General features: G+C 44.6%; 1 protein-coding gene across 1 annotated transcript in view; it reads right to left on the reverse strand.

The window, feature by feature from the left end:
• Positions 1-15,530, reverse strand: part of BMP6 (bone morphogenetic protein 6) — a 159,445-nt gene extending 143,915 nt beyond the window's left edge. Inside the window, exon 1 of the mRNA XM_065397723.1 lies at positions 14,984-15,530. Coding sequence (XP_065253795.1) covers positions 14,984-15,530 — 547 coding nt within the window. The remainder of the gene's footprint in view (positions 1-14,983) is intronic.
• Positions 15,531-20,547: the final 5,017 nt, after the last annotated feature.

The raw sequence follows: 20,547 nt of genomic DNA on the forward strand, positions 1-20,547 counted from the left end.
CTCTTATCTTCCTTCCCACCAAGCCTTTTGTGTATGTTGTTAATTGGTATTTAATAAAAACAAAGTCTGTAGGAGACAAATAGAGATTGGTTGTTGCTGCTGGTAGTAATACATAGTGGCAATTTGATCATTTGCTGACTACAAATCACAGTCAGGAATCATCACAATTTTCATGCAATGCAGCAAGTTAACAAAGCATGATAAAGTGCTGTATGGAAAGACACCTTACGGGTGCTCATTGTCAAAATGATGTCTCAAAGCCTCCCTGATGCAAATAGCCCCCCATTATGCTGCTCTAATAGCCCTGGTATCTGGCTGCTCAAATTCAGCAGCCAGGCAATCTGTCTCTGCGCTCCACCCCAGGCAAACTTTTCACCCTTAGCCTCACAAATATTATGGAGCACACAGCAGGCTGCTATGACCATGGTAATATTTTCCTCATTTAGGTCTAACCTGCCATACAGGCAGCGCCAGTGTGCTTTTAATCTGCCAAATGCACATTCAACTGTCATTTTGCACCTGCTCAGCCTATTGTTGAAGCGTTCCATGCTGCTGTCCAGGTTTCCTGTGTAAGGCTTCATGAGCCATGTGAGTAAGGTGCACGCCAGGTCTCCCAGGATGACTATGGGCATTTCAACATCCCCCACTGGAATCTTCTGCCCTGAAAAGAAAGTCCCTGCTTGAGCTTTCTGTACAGGCCTGTGTTCCTGAAGATGCGTGTGTCATGCACCTTCTCTGACCACCCTGCGTTGATGTCAGAGAAACACCCACGGTGATCCACAAGCACCTGCAGTACCATAGAGATGTTCCCCTTTCTATTGATGTACTATGTCACAAGATGGTCTGGGGCCAAAATTGGGATGTGTGCCACCTAGCGCCCCACTGCAATTAGGGAATCTCATTGTCACAAACCCATCCACTATTTCACGCACATTGCCAAGAGTCACAGTCCTTCATAGCAGGAGGGAATTAATGGCCCTGCACACTTGCGTTAACACAGCTGCCTCGGTGGACTTCCCGACTCTAAACTGATTCGTGACCAAACAGTAGCATTCTGGAGTCACCAGCTTCCACACAGCGATCACCACGTGCTTCTCTTCCGAGAGGCAGCTCTCATTTTGGTGTCCCTGTACCACAATGCTAGGGCGAGCTCCGCACACAGTGCCTGGAAGGCGGCTTTCCGCATCAAAAGTTCTGCAGCCACTGCTCATCATCCCAGACCTGCATAACGATGTGATCCCACCACTCAGTGCTTGTTTCCCGAGCCCAAAACCGACAGTCCACCGTGTTCAGCTGCTCTGTCAATGCCAAAAGTAATCTGGTGTTGTTTCTTTCCATGGCAACTCCGATTCCCTTTCAGATTGGATGCTCATGATATATTGCATGACCAGCTGTGATGTGTTCATAACAGTGACCCCAATAGTAGAGAATGGTGCAGGATCCATCCTTTCAGACAGAGATGGTGGATGCACAGTAACACGGGCCTTTGAAACATGCCCTCAAATGCAATCGGAAGCCCATGGAATGCTGGGACTGCATAATGTGACATTGAGCCCGCACCCATGATGCACTGCGATCTATTCTGCCTTCCCACAACTCCTAGGTGCAGAAGGTGGTGAGTAGCACAGTGGGATAGCTACCCACAGAGCACTGCTCTCACTGCCAATGCTAGAGCACCAACTGTGGACACGCTCCGCCGACAGAAGGAGCATTGTGTGAACATGCACAAGCAATGTAATTATATCAGTTGACAAAACTGTGTAGTGTAGACAAGGCCATAGCAAAACAAGTCAATTTGTTCATCAGCAAGGAGAAAACAACATATATGCCTATCACTCTCCCAAAAGCAACCATAAGAGTGGAGGGAGAAACTCTAGAACTAGTAAGGCATTTTACCATCTAGGGAGTGAGATGTGCAATGATGGTAATACTCCATGCTTGATATCAAGCAACAAATATCAAAAGCAGCAAACAATTTTCATAAATGTGAAAAGATTTAGAAGAGTAGCGTGATTGGCACTGACACAAAGAGTCATTGAAATCTACAATGGAAACTGAAAAGAAGAAGATGAACTCATTCCAAAGTAAATGCCCGCAAAAGATCTTCAAAGTTCATTGGAAAGGGTTTCTTGCAACATCAGAAATTCTAAGGAAAGCAAATCAATCTAAAGAATCAAACATGTATGATGACAACAGATATATTTAGGACATGCTTTAAAGGTGCCACCAGCACAACTTGCACATCAAGTGATAATAAGGACACTACCTGGAAGAGAAAAAGAGGGTGACCTAGAGAAACATTATGCAGAACAACAGAGAAAGAAGACAAATCCATCAACAGGACACTCAGAAGCCTGAAGAGACCAGCACAAGACTAAAATAAAAGGTGGAAATTGGAGCACAGGAAGAAAAAGATGTTGTAAGAATGAGTAATGAGAATTCCTGGTTTTTTTAAGACCTTCCAATAAGTGACATTAGGAATTGAAGGTAGATTGTACAGTTCCACTGGCTTGCCATTGTTTACAAGTCTTTTGCATACCTGCCAATACAATTATGGGGAGTGTGGATCAGTGGTTAGAGCAGGGGTAGGCAAACTATGACCCGGGGGCCACATCCGGCCCTCCAGACATTTTAATCCAGCCCTTGAGCTCCCGCTGGGCAGCGGGATATAGAGCTTGCCCCACTCCACAGGGCTCCTGGAAGCAGCGGCATGTCCCCACTCCGGCTCCTACACGTAGGGGCAGCCAGGGGGCTCCGCACACTGCCCCCGCCCCAAGCGCTGCCCCCGCAGCTCCCATTGGCCGGAAACTGCTGCCAATGGGAGCTGCAGGGGTGGCGCCTGCAGACAGGGCAGCGTGCAGAGTTGTCTGGACGTGCCTCCGTGTAGGAGCTGGAGGGGGGACATGCCGCTGCTTCTGCGAGCTGCTTGAGGTAAGCACCACCCGGAGCCTGAACCCCGACCCCCTCTTGTGCCCCAACCCCCTTCCCCAGCCCTGATCCCCATCCTGCCCTCCGAACCCCTCTATCCCAGCCCAGAGCAACCTCCTGCACCCCCAACCCCTCATCTCCAGCCCCACTCCAGAGCCCACACCCCCAGTCGGAGCCCTTCCCCCCCCCACACCCTAATCCCCTGCCCCAGCCCAGTGCCCCCTCCCGCACCCTGAACTCCTCATTTGGCCCAACCCCAGAGCCCGCACCCCCAGCCAGAGCCCTCACCCCCTCCCACACCCCAACCCCCAATTTTGTGAGCATTCATGGCCCACCATACAATTTCCACACCCAGATGTTGCCCTCAGGCCAAAAAGTTTGCCCACCCCTGGTTAGAGCATAGGACTGGAAGTCAGGACTTCTGGGTTCTCTCCACTGCTCTGCTACCAATTTTCATGGGTGATCTTCGGCAAGTCACAAACTCCATGCCTCAGATTAGCCATTTGGAAATGGAGTATAATAGATAGTTATGTTCCTCAGAGCAAGTTGTGAGGCTTAATTAAATGTTTGTGAAGTGTTTTGAGAACCTTGGATGAAATAAAGTAAGATCCTGAGACTTTCTAGTAAGTAATAAACTTTCTACACATTGCAGGCTGGAACATTTTGGATTGGATTGCTGTTACAGTCACTAAGCATAAAAACCACTACACACCAGAAACGAAATATAGACATCTCTAAATGCGAACTATCCTTTATTGTACTACATGAGTGTATATTTTGTTTCTGGCTATCCCCTATAGCATATTAAATAGAAACCTTGTTAAATATGAAAGATTTTTCTCCCCTGCAATTTGTTTTATTTTTAAAGGGAGAAACATTTGAAAGGGGAAGCCAAAAGAGTCAATTATTGAAGCTTGCAGAGAACATAAAGCAAATGTTGGCAGGACACACATGTTTATCCTTCTCATATACTGTTTAAATTATTGTTATAAACAAATCATTATCTCGTATAGCCACTGCTTGGTCCCTTTCACGTCAAAGACTTTTGATGTTACAGTAATTAACTAAGAAGGTCTGTAACTTTGCATTCAAAAGAACAGCCATGAGGATGGAAGGGCTAGAGGGTTTGTGGGAGATGAAAAATTGCCTTTTTGCAACTGAGACTTCAATTTTCAAATTTCATTGTCCAAATTAGGCACTCATATTCTATGTGTGGGAATCAAGTCTATGCTCAGGCATTCAGATATCATTTTTATATACATAACTACTGATTAAAATGTCCAAATTTTAAAACTGTGTTTGTGGTATTTTGTATTAAAATCGAAGCATGCTAGATATGTAATGTGACCAGGATAGCACTCTTGATGATCAGAAGCTTCACTAGGTCAGTTCCAACTTCATTGTGAAGAAGATGCTTATAAAGAAAACCAAACACACACACACACACACACACAGATCCCTTTTGTAGTTCAAATATGCAACTTGGATTGGGAATTCTATTTTTCCAAAGCCATTATTAAAGTAAAAATAATAAACAAATAATTAATCATAATAATTAATAATAATAATAATAATAAATAAAAGTTGGCCTGGTAGCTCTATGCTTTAGTATTCTTTGCTGCCATGCAAAAGACACAGGTTTGATCCCTTCTCTTCCACAGTCCATGCAGGACTGGGAGCATTATGGTGACAGCATGGTATTTCCCTGGGAAAGGGAATGCCTGGTATTGCTCTGCAGCAACCTAGTGGCTGTGCTAGATGTCCTATTTATGGGCTTCAAAGGGAGTCTCATCTAGCCCTCCTCATTCAAGACAGGTCACCATAATGCAAGTCCTTGAGGGAGAAGATGTCCATTCTGGAGGAGCCCCTTGTTCACAAAGCTAGATGAGACGTTTCAGTCAATGTTGTGCAATAATGAAAATCTGTATAAACAAAATGTGCATAGTAACGCTGCCTCTCTCTCTTTTGTTATTTAAATACACAAACACACTTTGCCAAGGTTAAATGGGACTGAAACAGCATCATGGGGATCAGTAGGAGGGAAGAAACAGTGCTGGAAAAAAATCTATAGTGAAGTGATGTCAAAAAAATTACTTTTACAGCCCCCCCTTTTAATTTGTGCATATTCGTCTGGTAACATCCAAATCCACTTTTCTCAAGAAGAAAAATTCTGCTGATCAAAACCACATTCAAATGGCATTAAAAAAGCAATTGTTACTTCATTTCAAGGCACAGGTCTGTACTGCAGACACTGCACTATGTTTGAAAAATATTAAAGTCACACTACAATGAGTGTCCAATTCTACACAACTTCTATAATGTAGTCTATAAAAAGACAGGTAGACTAAGATTTCTCATCTTGTATGTGCTTGCTACAATTTAACCTTTTTCCTAACTTATTTGGACAATTTTCAGCAGGCTTTCTGATTTTGCTGCTAAAAAATTTATTCTCACAGATTCATTTCTCACACAGTCTGGAAACTCAAGGGATTCTGGAGATATAGTGATGCAATTATGCACCTCTGTTTCAGACAAACTAGAGCCCCTTTTCTCAAACACCTCTTTGTTCATGGCTGTGAATATCGCAAACTCTCTCTGAGCTTTGATCTGTTTTCATTTTTAAGTGCTCCTTGTTGCCTAGTTTGGAGCTCAGTGACTTTGCTTCAATAGACATTATGTCACCCTTTAGCACATATGTAAACAGAGTGTCTAACACCTTTATAGTATATGCCAGGCAAGTGTAATTCAAAGAAACTGACAAGATACGTGTGCATCTGCACCTGCATAACATAGTATACTACTAATATGAACACTTATGTTGTATAAATTTTTAAATGCACTTTATGACAAAGAAATTGTGACTCATAAAGGAAGATTTTACCTTCATTAAATATATCTTACGTTTACACAGAGGCTAGAAATAACTGATTCATTCTGGTCTTCTTATTGTAAAAGAAACATTAGAAAAAAGATGAAATGATATGTCTTTGCAGTACTGTTTAAAACACTTTCTCCTTTAATACTGGCAAATCTTGATTCCTGCAGCACAAGTGTTCAAACTGTCTTGATTAATTTGCAAAGTCACTCAAGCTGTACAGTACATGTATACACTGCACGGATTTCAAATACTGTGCTTCTGTATTCTAAGTAGGCATTTTCACAATGATTCTATTTATACACAAATATTTGATCCACCAATATTCTGAGTTTATATGGAGCCAACTGTTCTGAATTCTGGTTTTACTGGGCATTAGTGAAGAACATCAGGTAATACCACTGAAAGTTTTTAAGGGGAAGTTCCTAGGGAAATGGTTATGTATTCTTGAGATTAACACTACATTGGATCAAGACAAACACATGCAGGACTCTTAAAAACATAGCTACTGTTTCAATTTGCAGAACACTCAGGCTATGTCTACACTAGACTTTTTTGCCCCAAAAAAATTCCCACTGTTGCTACCACTTGTTCGGTTCTATCATTGTTAGCCACAGTGAGTGTGCTAGTATAGGAAGGGCTCCAGGAAACCACTGAGTTGATTAACCATGCTCACAGCAGGTACGGACAACATGGGATTAAAACACCATGGCTGCCAGCATCTTGGTTACTTAGTCATCCCACCATTTCTGTCCCCAGTGAAACTGAACTCAGTAAGGTTGCAGAGGGGTAATTAACTATCTTCACTGGAGTTGAGCAAAGGAAACTGAAGGTAGCATTTGGCCCTGCAACTGGAACTGGGATGCCTGGCCATCAAAAGATCAAAATCTGTTCTTGAAAACGACAAGCATCAAGCAAGTGGAATGGTACCTTAATGATTTCGTGGAGGTCAAAAATGGACAGCTCAGACAAATCAGGGGACATGGACCCATGAATTGGCAAACCAGAATGTTTAGATCATTTTAAAAGTGTTTGCAGAATAACATGGCATAGGTTTCAGCGCAGATGCACCTGCTTAGGTCAGCAGTAAATTTGGACTAAAATCTGAGTGAATACTGTAACATTTTGGGGATCAACCAGCCCAGTAAGGGGTTCTGTCATCGCCTGCCTTGTTACTTTGGGTGCCTTAATGCTCTGCTGCTATAGCTCAGAACTCTGATACCAGTAGCCAGCCTTCAAGCACGAAGGTCTCATCTTGGCTTCCATCCACCTACTTACTCCTTGCAGGATGACCCCAAAAAGCCCTTCTGGTCCCATGTCTCCCCAAATGCATCCCCCAAATTCTTAACTACCAGACACTCAGACTTCTCCCTTTTGATTCATCATTCATCACCGAAGGAGTGAATCCTACCCCTAGTCATCAGTCCGCTCAGGGCCGCACACTGCACCCAGATTGCACAACAAAGACTTGCTTAGGGTAAAAATAAATCAAACGTTTATTTAATAGATAAATCTCACAGATTCAAAGGTGAAATAATAAAGAAAAAAACGCATACAAGTCACATAGAAGACCATAAAGACAAAACCTCAGGCTTTACACTTCTATGTTAGCTAAATTCCCTTCTCTAATACAAGTTACCAACTGCCTCTGAACAGTTTCCTAGCATGGCCTCTGTCCTAGAGGAGATCCAGTGTTTCAAGGACAGCACCCCGCTTTGGCCCTCAGTTTCTGGTTAGCCTCTACTTCAAACCTCTTCCCTTTTAACAGGGTTTGCAGGTTGGAGGGGGAAGGGATAGGGGGAATTTGTTTTTTTCCTCTCTCTCAGACATGGTAATTCATGATTAAACAGAGAGGGGAGGAAAACTCCCTCCTCCCTTAGTTTTCCACGACTGAGTTTTTCTTTTCAGTTTCAATGTCTTTCCATTAATTTTAATGGTCCACAACTGACTTTCCCTGGATTGTACAATGCTACGTGCTTGGAGTTCGTTTTGTGTAAACAACTAGATTGGGAGGTGCCACTCCTTGCCTGATTGCTTCCCCACACTGCTGTGAGGTGATGCTGTAGTTACAATAACAATTTTCTACACATATATACTGTACACATGCATAACCACAGCCTGTACACATATCTCCTAATGACCGTCAAGTTCAGAGCATTACCCACTTCCATAAAAGACCTTACTTAACATATATTTATACACAATAACATTGTACACAACCAGCTAATTCAATTGCTTATTCTTCAGGGTTCAGACCCCCTGTTCTCTCCTTTGGGTGTCTGGACTCTGATTGTCACAAATATTAAGAGCACAAAAGCCATGAACAATATCACTGCAATTATCAAGCCCATTTTTAATAAATGAGTATAGTTAAGAAACAGCTCCTGATGGCTGATACTGCCACCTTAGGGCTTGATTCTGTCACGTTTACTCAATTTGACCTCACTTTTGAAAAAAATCAAGCCGCTTATTTAAGTAACAGTTCCTTAAGAACTTGCACTTGAGTCTGCCAAGCAATCCCAAGATTCTCAATGGAAACAGCAAACAAGAGAGCTCTCCTATCAAACTACAAGCCAGGAAAACTAACCCCACTAATCCAGAAATTTGGGCCTATAAAAGACAGATCATAACAAATCTTACGTCCAGCCATCCAAGAGTAAATTTCAGATAGGCAACTTGACAAGAAGGTCATTATTCCAACATATTGTAAAAAATGACTAATTTAAGAATCATCTCCATAATGGCATCAGCCCAGATCATGCCACCTAATAATGGCAAAAGCAAAAGGAGTTGGAAGGAAATCTAAATTGGGAACAATTGCAGTTCAGTACTCAATGGCCAGCTATTGGTGTACCTACATCACTGCTGACCCCTACATATAGACAAGAGCAAGCTGGGGTTTGCACTAATTTAGTTATTTGAGGCTATTCTCATTAGAAGAGTGCTCTGCTCTATGTTAATAGATATGTAAATAGTCGTAGATAATGTTTAATTAGATAGTGCTCAAGAAGCAGAGTTCCTGGGTTTTCTGGAACCAATAAAACTTGATGTTGGGTATTGCAAATGGACTGTTTTTGTGCAGCTCTTTACATCAGCTCTTAGCAACAAGGTTACACAAGTGTCGACAATTTGCCTGGAGTTAGATAGTTTCCAGTTACATAAAATTTGTTGTGTGATGGTAGAACAATAAAACTTCATTGTTATAAATAATCAAATAGAGGTGCTTATTGGTAGTAAATTAATCATACTTAAAGAGGTTTACCAATTGGGAAACAGCAGAGATAATCAATGGGGCTTGCTTCTTTCTCTTAAGGAATGAGTACTTTGCTCTAACTTCTTAAATTGTTCAAATTAGTGAAGATGTAAGATTCCGTAGCACTAACTACCCCTCTCGATTACTTAGGTAGTCTGGGCCTCTCTCTTGCCTTATTTAAGTTAGAAACACAATATACAATGTTTACATTTTAAACTAAATGCAGGAATATTGTTGTTTTGATGGTGCTGGACTAGATTCAACAAGGACTTACACCAACGTAAACCCTGGTGCAATTCCCCAGCGGCAGAAAGTCACCTATAGCCAGGTGGCTTCAGCACAAGACATCCACAATCTCCTTCATGGCACAGCAGCCATAAGGGTCCAAGGCAGCCCAAAAAGAGATCAAAGCTGGCCAGGAAATGGGCTTGATCAGAGCAGCCAACAAATGTGAAGATTCAGTGCCCCTCCTCATTTTGCTCCTGAACCTTGCCCCCTACCCTTTTATTTTGGAATGTTCACATTTAAAAAATGTAATAAAGAGCATGAAGAAGGATTTCTTCACAGGACTTGTCTAGGAGAGGTGTTTGAAGCTCAAAGAAAAGTAATGTGTCAGACATTGTCCAGGTTCTATCTCACTGCCACAGACAATCAGAGGTATCTAAGGGAGGGTTGTGGCCACTCTACCTTCTGTGCCCTCACACAGGAGCACGAGAAGATGGAACAGGACACAGGCATTTCCTGACTGACACTGTTAGTAAAAAAAAAAAAAGTAATCTTGCATGCACAAGACATGCAAGCACCTACAATAGGATCCACACTCACAGAAGAATTTATATTTCTGATTCTATTAAAATGACTCGGAAGGACACTCCAATTTCTTTTGTAGCCACTATTTTACCAGTAGTCAAAAGACAACACCTTTAAAAAACATTGACAACGCTGTTCAGAAGTAACCTTTCTATTTAGTCAGCATCCAGTCACTGGAGTCCTGACAACATGCAAGTACCAGGAAAATCATTTTGGTGATGATTGCAGGTGAAGAGAATTCAACTATGAGTTTTGGCAGTTTTTTGGTATATACCTCATAGGAGCACTGAAAGACACTGAAATCCTGTACATTTTTGCTGCTTTTTCCTAGGATACACCATACCGACCCCCATTTTCATAAGCAGTAATTCAGGCTTTCTCCCATCAGAACTTGTCTCTATCTTATGCTATATCAGTAAGCTTCCTGTTATTTTGCATTATAAATTATCATTCAGTTGAAAAGAGTAGTCATTAGTACATTTGCAAGAGACCAACACATCCCAAGAGGCAATAAATGCTACACCAATTGGACAATCTCAGTCTGTTGATCTATGAACAGTTTAATAACAGACAATGATTATAAGTGACATTATCTTTTATGACTAGCAACTTGGATGTTGGTGAGAAATTTCTAATGTTGATTCATACTTCCTGATACTCATAGCTAGCACTTTAACTGTTATTTCAATACATTACATGAATAATTTTCCCTGGTTATTATATAAGTGTCTTGATCCAAATTATTTGAACTGATTTGAACCTAATGAATGTTTTTGCTCACAACAGAAACCAGTGCTTTTAGTGTAGAGAGGGGAGTATTATCCTCTCCAATAATTTTCCCCAAAGGCTTTATCCAGCAAAGTGCTAAACAACTTGCCCAAAGTGCCCAAAATTCCCATTGAAGTCAGTAAGTGTTGCCAGTGCTCAACACTTCTGGGAATTTGTGAGCACCTTGCAGGACGAAACCCATAAGCCAAAATGTATAAAAATAAGGTGGTGGTGGCAATGTGGCATCCTCCCCTCTACTCTGCAAAGCTCACCTGCCTGAACTACATGCAGTCAGGCTTCTGTGGGTTTGGGAGAAGCCCAGCTGGTTGGAAAGCAGATGGAACTAGAGAAGCGTTACTCTCCACAGCATCCTTCTCCTGGAATTCCTAGAGTAAAATAACCCTGACCCTGTGCTCATTAATTTACACACACTCCTGCTATCTGACCTCGAGAACCCTAGTGGCAAGGAAAAGAGCCAGCAATAGTTGGGAATGCCCTGGCAGCTGACAGTGTTGCCAAAGCAGACTGGGCAGGCAGAGAGTGGCGGGGAAGCTCTGAGCCACTGCATATTTGCCTGAAATTCCATAGAATTTCCTCACCAATTTCAGAGCATCCAGAGTTTAAGAAGGCCATGCCCACTGTCTGCTCCTTTGGTGGCCAAACTCTAACAAGCAATCACATAAGGGGGCAGAAACTCCACAGTCTTAAGCCCATTGATTTTTCCATCTAACTCTGGCCCAAGAGTTTCTATGAGTGTGCATCATTCAGACCTTGATTCAAAAAACACATGTATCTTTCTATGGTAATAGTTTGACAGCTACATTTTACAATTTTAGTTAACATATTATTGCTGTAGATTAGGAAACTCATGGAATGCTCAACAGTCTGTATTTCAACAACGCCATCTCTGAAGCAATCTCTTCCTGGATAAGAGTCATAGTTCTGCTGCTTAACTCTAGGATCGACATTTATCAAAACATCTATTTTAAGATGACATTGAACCGTCCTACTGTGAAGTCTAAACTTTACAGAACTTCATTAAAAATGGAAAAGCACTTTGCACATTGAAATGTATTGGAATAATATTGGTGTTTCATTCTTCTTCACATTAAATGGAGTTTCACTATATCAGTTCCTTACAATTGCATTCCACTGTATAAAACTTATTAAAAAGTGTTTTCTGTTTTTCCATTGAAATTCTCTCTTTGGTGCATGGCACATTAATAACATTCTGAAAATGAGATCTGTTTAAAAATAAGGTTGATGTCTAATAGAATTTATTTTAGCATCTCCCCATTACATATACCTTCCTATTGTGTTCAAAGTGTCAGTCACCATTCTTTTGGCAGAGGACTGGGTACTCTTCATAGCCAGACCACACCATTTCATAACCAAACAGAGGGATCACAGCTGAGCAACTCAAGGCAGTCTTTGCTCCTGGCCCAGGACTATGCGTGCACTTCCTGTGCAATACTGCTGGTTCCTGCCACAATTTGGGTGCAATTGACTATGCATTTATTTCATACAGTGATAACTATGTCTTTGTTCAGCACCTAAAACAAAGTGGCTTCAATCCAAATTAGGGCCTTTGGACACTATCATAACATAAATGTTAAATGATAATAAGCGATATTTAGTTATATGAGGCCTAAGACGACGGGATACAACTCAATTATGTTTGTTTTTATTGGAAAAGATGGTGTTGAATTTCAGTGTCCATACAACTCTAGTCTGTCAGTTTTGTTGTATCACTGGCCAAAAACTTTCAGGGGATGGGCAAGTGTTATACAGATTTGCACCACATCCACAGCCCTGGGTACGTCTTCACTACCCGCCGTATCGGCGGGTAGCAATAGATTTATCCGGGATCGATATATCGCGTCTCGATATATCGATCCCCGAATGCGCTCACCGTCGACTCCGGAACTCCACCAGAGCAAGCGGCGGTAGCGCAGTCGATGGGGGAGCCGCGGCCGTCGATCCCGCGCCGTGTGGACCCCAAGTAATTCGATCTAAGATACTTCGACTTCAGCTACGCTATTCGCGTATGCAATGCAATCCTAACCTGCAGAATGACCCTTGCTATTCTATTACTGGAGGATCTGGAGGATGGCGTGGACTGCACCCTCAGCAAGTTTGCAGATGACACTAAATATATAAATTAATAGAAATAGCCTATCTCCTAGAAGGGACCTTGAAAGGTCATTGAGTCCAGACCGCTGCCTTCACTAGCAGGACCAAGTACTGATTTTGCCCCAGATCCCTAAGTGGCCCCCTCAAGGATTGAACTCATAACCCTAGGTTTAGCAGGCCAGTGCTCAAACCACTGAGCTATTCAACTGGGAGGAGTGGTAGATACTCTGGAGGGTAGGAATAGGATACAGAGGGACCTAGACAAATTAGAGGACTGGGCCAAAAGAAATCTGATGAGGTTCAACAAGGATAAGTGCAGAGTCCTGCACTTAGGATGGAAGAATCCCATGCACTGCTACAGACTAGGGACCGAATGGCTAGGCAGCAGTTCTGCAGAAAAGGACCTAGGGGTTACAGTGGATGAGAAGCTAGATATGAGTCAACAGTGTGCCCTTGTTGCCAAGAAGGCTAATGCTAATGGCATTTTGGGCTGTATAAGTAGGGGCATTGCCAGGAGATTGAGGGATGCAATCATTCCCCTCTATTCGACATTGGTGAGGCCTCATTTGGAGTACTGTGTCCAGTTTTGGGCCCCACACTACAAGAAGGATGTGGAAAAATTGGAAAGAGTCCAGCGGAGGGCAACAATGATTAGGGGGCTGAAGCACATGACTTATGAGGAGAGGCTGAGGGAACTGGGATTGTTTAGTCTGCAGAAGAGAAGAATGATTTGATAGCTGCTTTCAACTACCTAAAAGGGGGTTCCAAATAGGATGGATCTAGACTGTTCTCAGTGGTAGCAGATGACAGAACAAGGAGTAATGGTCTCAAGTTGCAGTGGGGGAGGTTTAGGTTGGAGCACTGGAATGGGTTACCTGGGGGGGGAATCCCCTTCCTTAGAGGTTTTTAAGGTCAGGCTTGACAAAGCCTTGGCTGGGATGATTTAGTTGGGGATTGGTCTTGCTTTGAGCAGGGGGTTGGACTAGATGACCTCCTAAGGTCCCTTCCAACCCTGATATTCTATGATTCTATGAACGGCTGTCCTAAACTGTGATTTAAGTTGTCCAAAACTTTAAGGGTACCTAATGTCCTTCCACCTCACATTATTTTACACATATAGAAAACAACCAACCAACAGCAGACAAGTCTCTGAGGGAAAAAAGTTAATCATCAAGTTGGTGCATGTATCAGATTATCCAAATGTAATTTGAAAATCATCTTCAAAATTAAGTGAAATAGCAAAGGCCTGTTTAATCTTATTGAATTGAAAATAATTATGATATGGCCTTCTGGATTATATCAAGTGCAGCATCACTTTAATAATACCTCCTTTCTCTGGGGACTACACTGTGCACTTGAAGTGAGATGGATTCAATGATCTGTTAGAACCTTTCCACCTTTATCTGCTACAATCCTATGTTAGGAACATAGTGCACATTCACTATAGCAAATGATGGGCAACTGGGTTTTTTGGGGGGAACGGGTTGTGTTGTTTTTTTGTTTGTTTGTTTGGGTTTTTTTGGTTTGATCCCTGACAACATATTCATGTAGGCGGCTGTAACTAAACAGTGACTTGGGAACAAACATTGGTTTCCTCAAGAATCAACACATTCAGCCATCCAGGACCTCATTGCAAAATAAATAAATAAATGGGGCAGCCTATGTGTGCACATTCACATGTACAACAGGCAGACAAGCCTGACTCTCCTGCCCCAGGCAAAAACTGTCAAACAACAAAAAGCGCCTATCCCTACCAGCTCACAGTCACTGAATGTTTTGCTGCCCGTAGCTAATTAGCATTTGAAGACGCAAAGTGCTAGGTGAGTGCTCTCCTGCAGGAGCAAAAGAGGAAAGCCCACCATGGAGCAGATCCCAGGGAACGCTGAGCGGGTGCTTAGGCAGCACCTCGCCCTGGGATGCAGTGAAGGGCCAGTACCGCGTCTAAGCAGCGGGGCCGTCTAGCGATGTGCTAGGGAGAAGTTGAGTCAGCTATAGTCAGATCTCCGCTACCCCGTGGAGAAGCGCAGCCCAGCACCGAGACACACCGATGTTCTTATCCCGGATTCACAACCAAGAGCCTCCAAATGCGGCTGCCGGCTGGCTCTGCCTCCCGAGCTCTCGCGCTGTGCCCACTTTCCGATGCCACCTGCTTCCACCGCCCAGACCGCGTCTCCCCTTGGCCCGCCCCTTGCCCCACGCGGCCGCCTGACACTCACCCAGGTTCACAAAGCTCATGACCATGTCCGCGTCGTTGAGGAAGGCGCTGTCCTGCGCGCTGGCCGAGGGGGAGCCGCCGCTGGGTCCCGGCTGGGGGATGAGGGTCTTGCGCTGCAGGGTGTGAGCGGTGGGGGGCTGCAGGCGGCGGCGCTCTGCCCCCGGCCCCTGCTCCTGCTCCTCCTCGCTGGACAGGGCATTGTACAGATCCAGCATGAAGAGAGGAGCCGAGTTGAGCCTGCCCGGCGGGGGCAGCTGCTGCTGCTGGGGAGGAGGCGGCCGCGGCTGCAGCCCGTGCAGCGGCCGGGGCCGGTGCGGCAGCCCCAGCACGGACAGGATCTCCTTCTGCATCTCCCGCTTCTCGTGCGACTTGAGGCGCCGGTAGAGGAATCCCGGCGAGGAGGCGGCTGGAGGCTGCGGCTGCTCCCTGCTGCTGTCCGCCAGCAGCGCCCCCCCGGCGGGCAGCAGGGGCAGCACGGGCGGCGGCGGGGAGCAGCAGCAGCTGCACAGCAGCCCTCCCCACCAAAGCCAGCCGAGCCTCAGAGGCATCGCGCCCAGCCGGGTGCTGCTGCTGCTGGCTCGCCTCTGAGGCAGACGAGGGATGCCCGGCTCCTTCTGTCCCCGGGCTCTGCTGCTCCCCCCCTCGGGAGTTAATTCATGAGTGGGGGGGGGAGGCGAAGGGGTTAAACCTTCCCTCTCTCTCGCATGGTCACTCTCTGCCCCCTCCCCCGGCTGCGCAGGCAGACCCCGAGGAAGGGCTGCGGTGGCAATGGGGGGCGGGGGGGAGAACAGAGCGGCTCAGGTGCAACCGGTGTGCGCCCGGGGTGGGGGTGGGCGGCTTCCCGCCCCCACAGGCAGCAAACGCGCCCCGCTGCTGCCCCGCTCACACAGCCCGCGGGGACTCACAGCCGGGAGCCGCTCGCTGCGCTCAGAGCAGCCCCCGCTGCCCAGCCCCGTGGGACACGCGCCGCTCGCAGCCCGCCCCGCGCTACCGAAGCCCCCGGCGCGAGCCAGCTGCGGAGTTGGCAGGGGCAGGAGCCCGCTGGCCTGTAAGGGGTTGGGGGGGGTCAAGAAAAGGGGGGGGATAAAATAAAAGCAAACTTTCTCCAGGAGGCAAGTCCCTGCAGGGGAGCTGGAGGCTCCTGCTGCTGCTGCTAAAGTCCCCCGGGATCGGCTGGAAGGGGTGATGGTGGGGCAAAAAAAAAAAATCACATGCGCGGGCGCTGCTCTTCCTCCCGGGACAGGCAGCCTTGACTCACTGAGGAGAGCAGCGCTCCGGCAGGTACCACACTCCAGCTCCCCGAAGCGCCCGCCCACCCCCCTTGACAGACAGCGAAAGCCGCTATTCAAGAGGCTCCTCCCGCGTCCATCGTGCGAGTCTCCCCACCCCAAGCCGGCTGCAAGCGGGGGTGTTGCCGTCTGCAACGACTGGCTCTGGGCTTCCCCTGCTACAGACTGGAAATAAGCCGTGGAAGGGAGGGGGTGTCTCGCAGGAGGAGGATGTGCGGGACACAAGGGGCAAGGGGTGGAAGGCAAGGCCGTGGCTTTGCTGCTGCCCTGGCAGTAGTTTAATGTTAGGCAGGATGGAATACGTGGTTTAGGGTGGGAGGTGGGGGGGGGGGTTGTTTTTAAATTGTTGCTTCCTCTTCAGTTTCTGAAACTTCGGCTTTTGGCAGAAAAATGGTAGAACCACATTAAAATACCATGTAGCCTCTAATTGGTATAAGAGAGTGATGCTAACCGGGTTGTATTCACAAATACAAAAGCATTCATTTGGTTTCCTTTGGTATCCTCACTGAACTGAAAAATGACAAGGGCAGCATGGTTTTGGCTTAGCTGGGAGGTAAAAGGGCCCCAAAATGATGCTATCACAACTGGTTCAGGCTTCCTGGTTGTCATCCCACTGCTTCCCACCCAGTCCCTTCCCCACCAGGGGCTGATGTCTGACAACTATGTTGTGTTTTATTTGGGCCTGCAATTAGACTCTTGTGCTCACAGAGAGCCCTGCTGAAGTCATTATTTTATTCTTAAATGATACCGAACAAAATGGAATCAATCCTTTTATTTATTAGCAGTATTGCATTGGTACCCAGGAGTCCCTCTCATGGACCAGGATCCCATTGTGCTAGATGCTGTACAAACACAAGAAAGACAGGCTCGCCCCCAAAAAGCTTACATATTTAGAATTTTTTAAAAAACTAGTCAGTTAATGGGGCTCTGCAAGGGTCCTCCCCTGCAGATCTGGCTGCGGGATTAACGCATTGTAAACTCCTCAAGGATTGTGTCTTCCTATACGTTGTAAAACATATGGTACTATAATAAAACCTCTGGCTGTATACATCTATACTGCACTGTGATTACCCTTGTACTGTGGATTTGCTAGTAGGTGTGAGGTTGTTTTTTTAAGTTTTTAATTTGTTTTTTTGCAGGGTCAAGGTACAGTATTAATCTCTGTCTGAATCTGGAAAACACCCTCTGCAGGATTCAGAATGTTGACTGACAGGCATATCATGAAAGAGAGAAACTTTTCACCAATCAGACCTAAGCAGCTTATACACTTGCATAGATAGTCATGAGTTTTCCCTCATTAATTTTAATGGAGTCCTTCAAACTAAAACAATGCATCTGTTATTTTATAATTACAGTAATTCAGAGGAATAGCTTCTGAATATATTAATAGGAAGGAAGCTCGTGCACAGTTGCACTTACACATTTTTAAAATAAACCAAGTTGTTGTTGTGCTCTGTTGAAAGAGCTCTTTCATATAATAGCTAAGTTAGCTCTACTTGCAAGGCTTATAAAAGAAAAAAATAAATGGTGTATTGAAATTATCACCTGCCTTTTTTGTTCATCCTTTCTCCAATTTGTACAACCTATTTAAATTGCCTAGAATGTAAGTATGTTACTTTCAGTATAATCAAATTTACTTTCAGATCATTTTGGTTCTTAAAGAATGTCATATCTAAGGTAATTTTAACAGGGTACAATATAGTACAATATTCTTAGAAAGAGACTTACAAAGTGGCACATACAGCATCGTTCAGGTGGTGGTCAAACCAAATAATCCATAACGGTCTCTTCTGGCCTTAATCTATGAACAAGTAGTAATATGTACACAAACTGCTTGAAAACCTTATACAATCTTATTAAAAAATTATTTCAAACCTTAGAGCAATGGATGAAGAATACTTCTAACTCCAGCCCCTATTTATTACTGAAAACAAAATTAATAACCCCTGTCAAACAGACCAGTGGGAGACATTCTATATAATGGTCTCTATCCTTATGGGTTGTAGCATGCTCTCAGTTACACTGGTAAATTCAGGCTCATTCCACTAGTAAATCCAGGCTACCTCCACTGAAGTCAGTGGATTTACTCTGTATTTATACCGGTGTAACTGAGGCTACGTCCTCACTACAGGGGGGGGTCGATTTAAGATACGCAAATTCAGCTACGCGAATAGCGTAGCTGAATTCGACATATCGCAGCCGACTTACCCCGCTGTAAGGACGGTGGCAAAATCGACCTCCGCGGCTTCCCGTCGACGGCGCTTACTCCCACCTCCGCTGGTGGAATAAGAGCGTCGATTCGGGGATCGATTGTCGTGTCCCAACGAGACGCGATAATTCGATCCCCGAGAGGTCGATTTCGACCCGCCGATTCAGGCGGGTAGTGTAGACCTAGCCTGAGTAGAATTTGGTCCTAGAAGTCAAATGCTGATCCATTTGAAGTCACTGGAAATATTTGTTGACAGTTTGAGGATCAGAATTTGGCACTATATTCACATTCAGTCTCCCAGAGCATTAGCTGGGACTATTAAAGACAGAAGACTTATTTTCAGAAGTTTAGAAGACAATGAAAATGTATTCCGAGGAAAGCACGCTTTAACACTGGTATTTTAACTATGATAATGAAGGAGAATCCATTATTAACATTAGTTCTATTCTCCAAAAAAGACCGTGCCCCTCAGGAGGTCCATGCACAGATCTCATCTTTCCCCCACAAAAGGCTTAGTTGCCTTTGCAGCCACCTATTGCGGGTCAGAATCCCTTTGGAGAGAGAGTTGGCATGTGCTGGCTTGAGGCATGGCCCAGGATACATCTTGTCCTCCCTCTGCTTTCATGGAGATTCTTAGCTGTTCTGTGGACTCCCCTACGTAGTGTGAAGATTTGAGCTAGAGGAGTTCCAGTGCAACTGGGGAGTGCTAGGGACCAAAACTAGTGGCTTCCTACATATCTCCTAGGATCCACAGAAATCCCTGGTGATTATCCAGGGCCAACCCTGTTGCTTGTTCCATGGGGATGCAAACCACACTCCCTCCTCTCCCCAATGAAAAAACAGGAAGGCTGGGTAGGGGGTCCTCAGAAATATCTTCCTCTTTAGCCCCCTCCCCTGTGTTTTAGTGTGTGAGGATGAGGAGGAGGGTAGGGATGATCCAACCCCAGTATCTTGCACATTTCCTTTTGTTGCATTGCTAGCACATGCAGTTGGTGTCCTTAAAGGGCATGCAATCTGAAGTAATATTGTCACCACTGTACACTATTATGCATCTGTTTTTAAACTGTATCTTTGTATACACTAATCTTTCTAATTTGTCTGTGTAATTTTAGTTTAGCGCAATAATGCTGGTTTTTACTATGTAGCTAAAAATCCCAAACAAACAGCTCTGAGGGATGTTAGGTGCTGGTAGATTTCTGGTATGGGCAGCTGCCAGAAAACTTGAACCCCAGAGGAAGAAGCATAGAATGTACGTTGTCCGTTCTAATTCTGGCTTCCCTCCCAAAGCCATGGAGAGGTTATTCTGTATGCCTTTTATGACAAACTACAGAAGGGTATTCCAAAAGCTGATGATGTAGATGTTAGGGGCTGTGATTTGCCTGCATACTTATCCAAACCAGTACCTACAAACTCCCATGCAAGTAATCATTGGAGAGGTGGGCTCAGAAAGGAGCAGCTACTTTCACAATGTTAATTTATTGTGCCTGATTTTTCACTCTTCAGGTATAACAATGGACCTGACTTTCCACTGTATGTTTGCAGTGCTGTTGACGTGTTGGACATTAGAGAGACAAAGTAAATGAGGTAATATCTTTTATTGGACCAACTTCTGTTGGTGAGAGAGACAAGTTTTCAAGCTTTCACAGAGTTCTTCTTCAGGCCTAGGAAATGTATTCAGAGTGTCACAGCTAAATAGAAGGTTGAACAGATTGATTAGCATAAGTAGATAACACATATTTCAAGGGACCATTCAAAGTGAAGTGTCCAGTCACCGGGGGGACGGGGGACGGACGGAACACAGGTTAGTGGGCTATACATAGTTGTAATAAGCCATAAATCCACTGTCTCTGTTCAATCCATGATTTTTAGTGTCTAGCAGTTATGAATTTAAGTTCCCAGGCTCATCTTTTGAAGGTATGGTGCAGGTTTTCTTTGAGGATGAGGACTGACAGGTCAGATATGGAGTGAAGGTTTTGTGAAAGTAATGTTCAGCAACAGGTGATGTGGTGCTTTTGTCTTTGATCATCTTCCAGTGTGAGTTCATTCAAGAGCATGGTGATCGTCTGG

Source organism: Emys orbicularis, chromosome 2 (assembly GCF_028017835.1).
Source record: "Emys orbicularis isolate rEmyOrb1 chromosome 2, rEmyOrb1.hap1, whole genome shotgun sequence".
In the NCBI taxonomy this organism is placed as follows: domain Eukaryota; kingdom Metazoa; phylum Chordata; order Testudines; family Emydidae; genus Emys; species Emys orbicularis.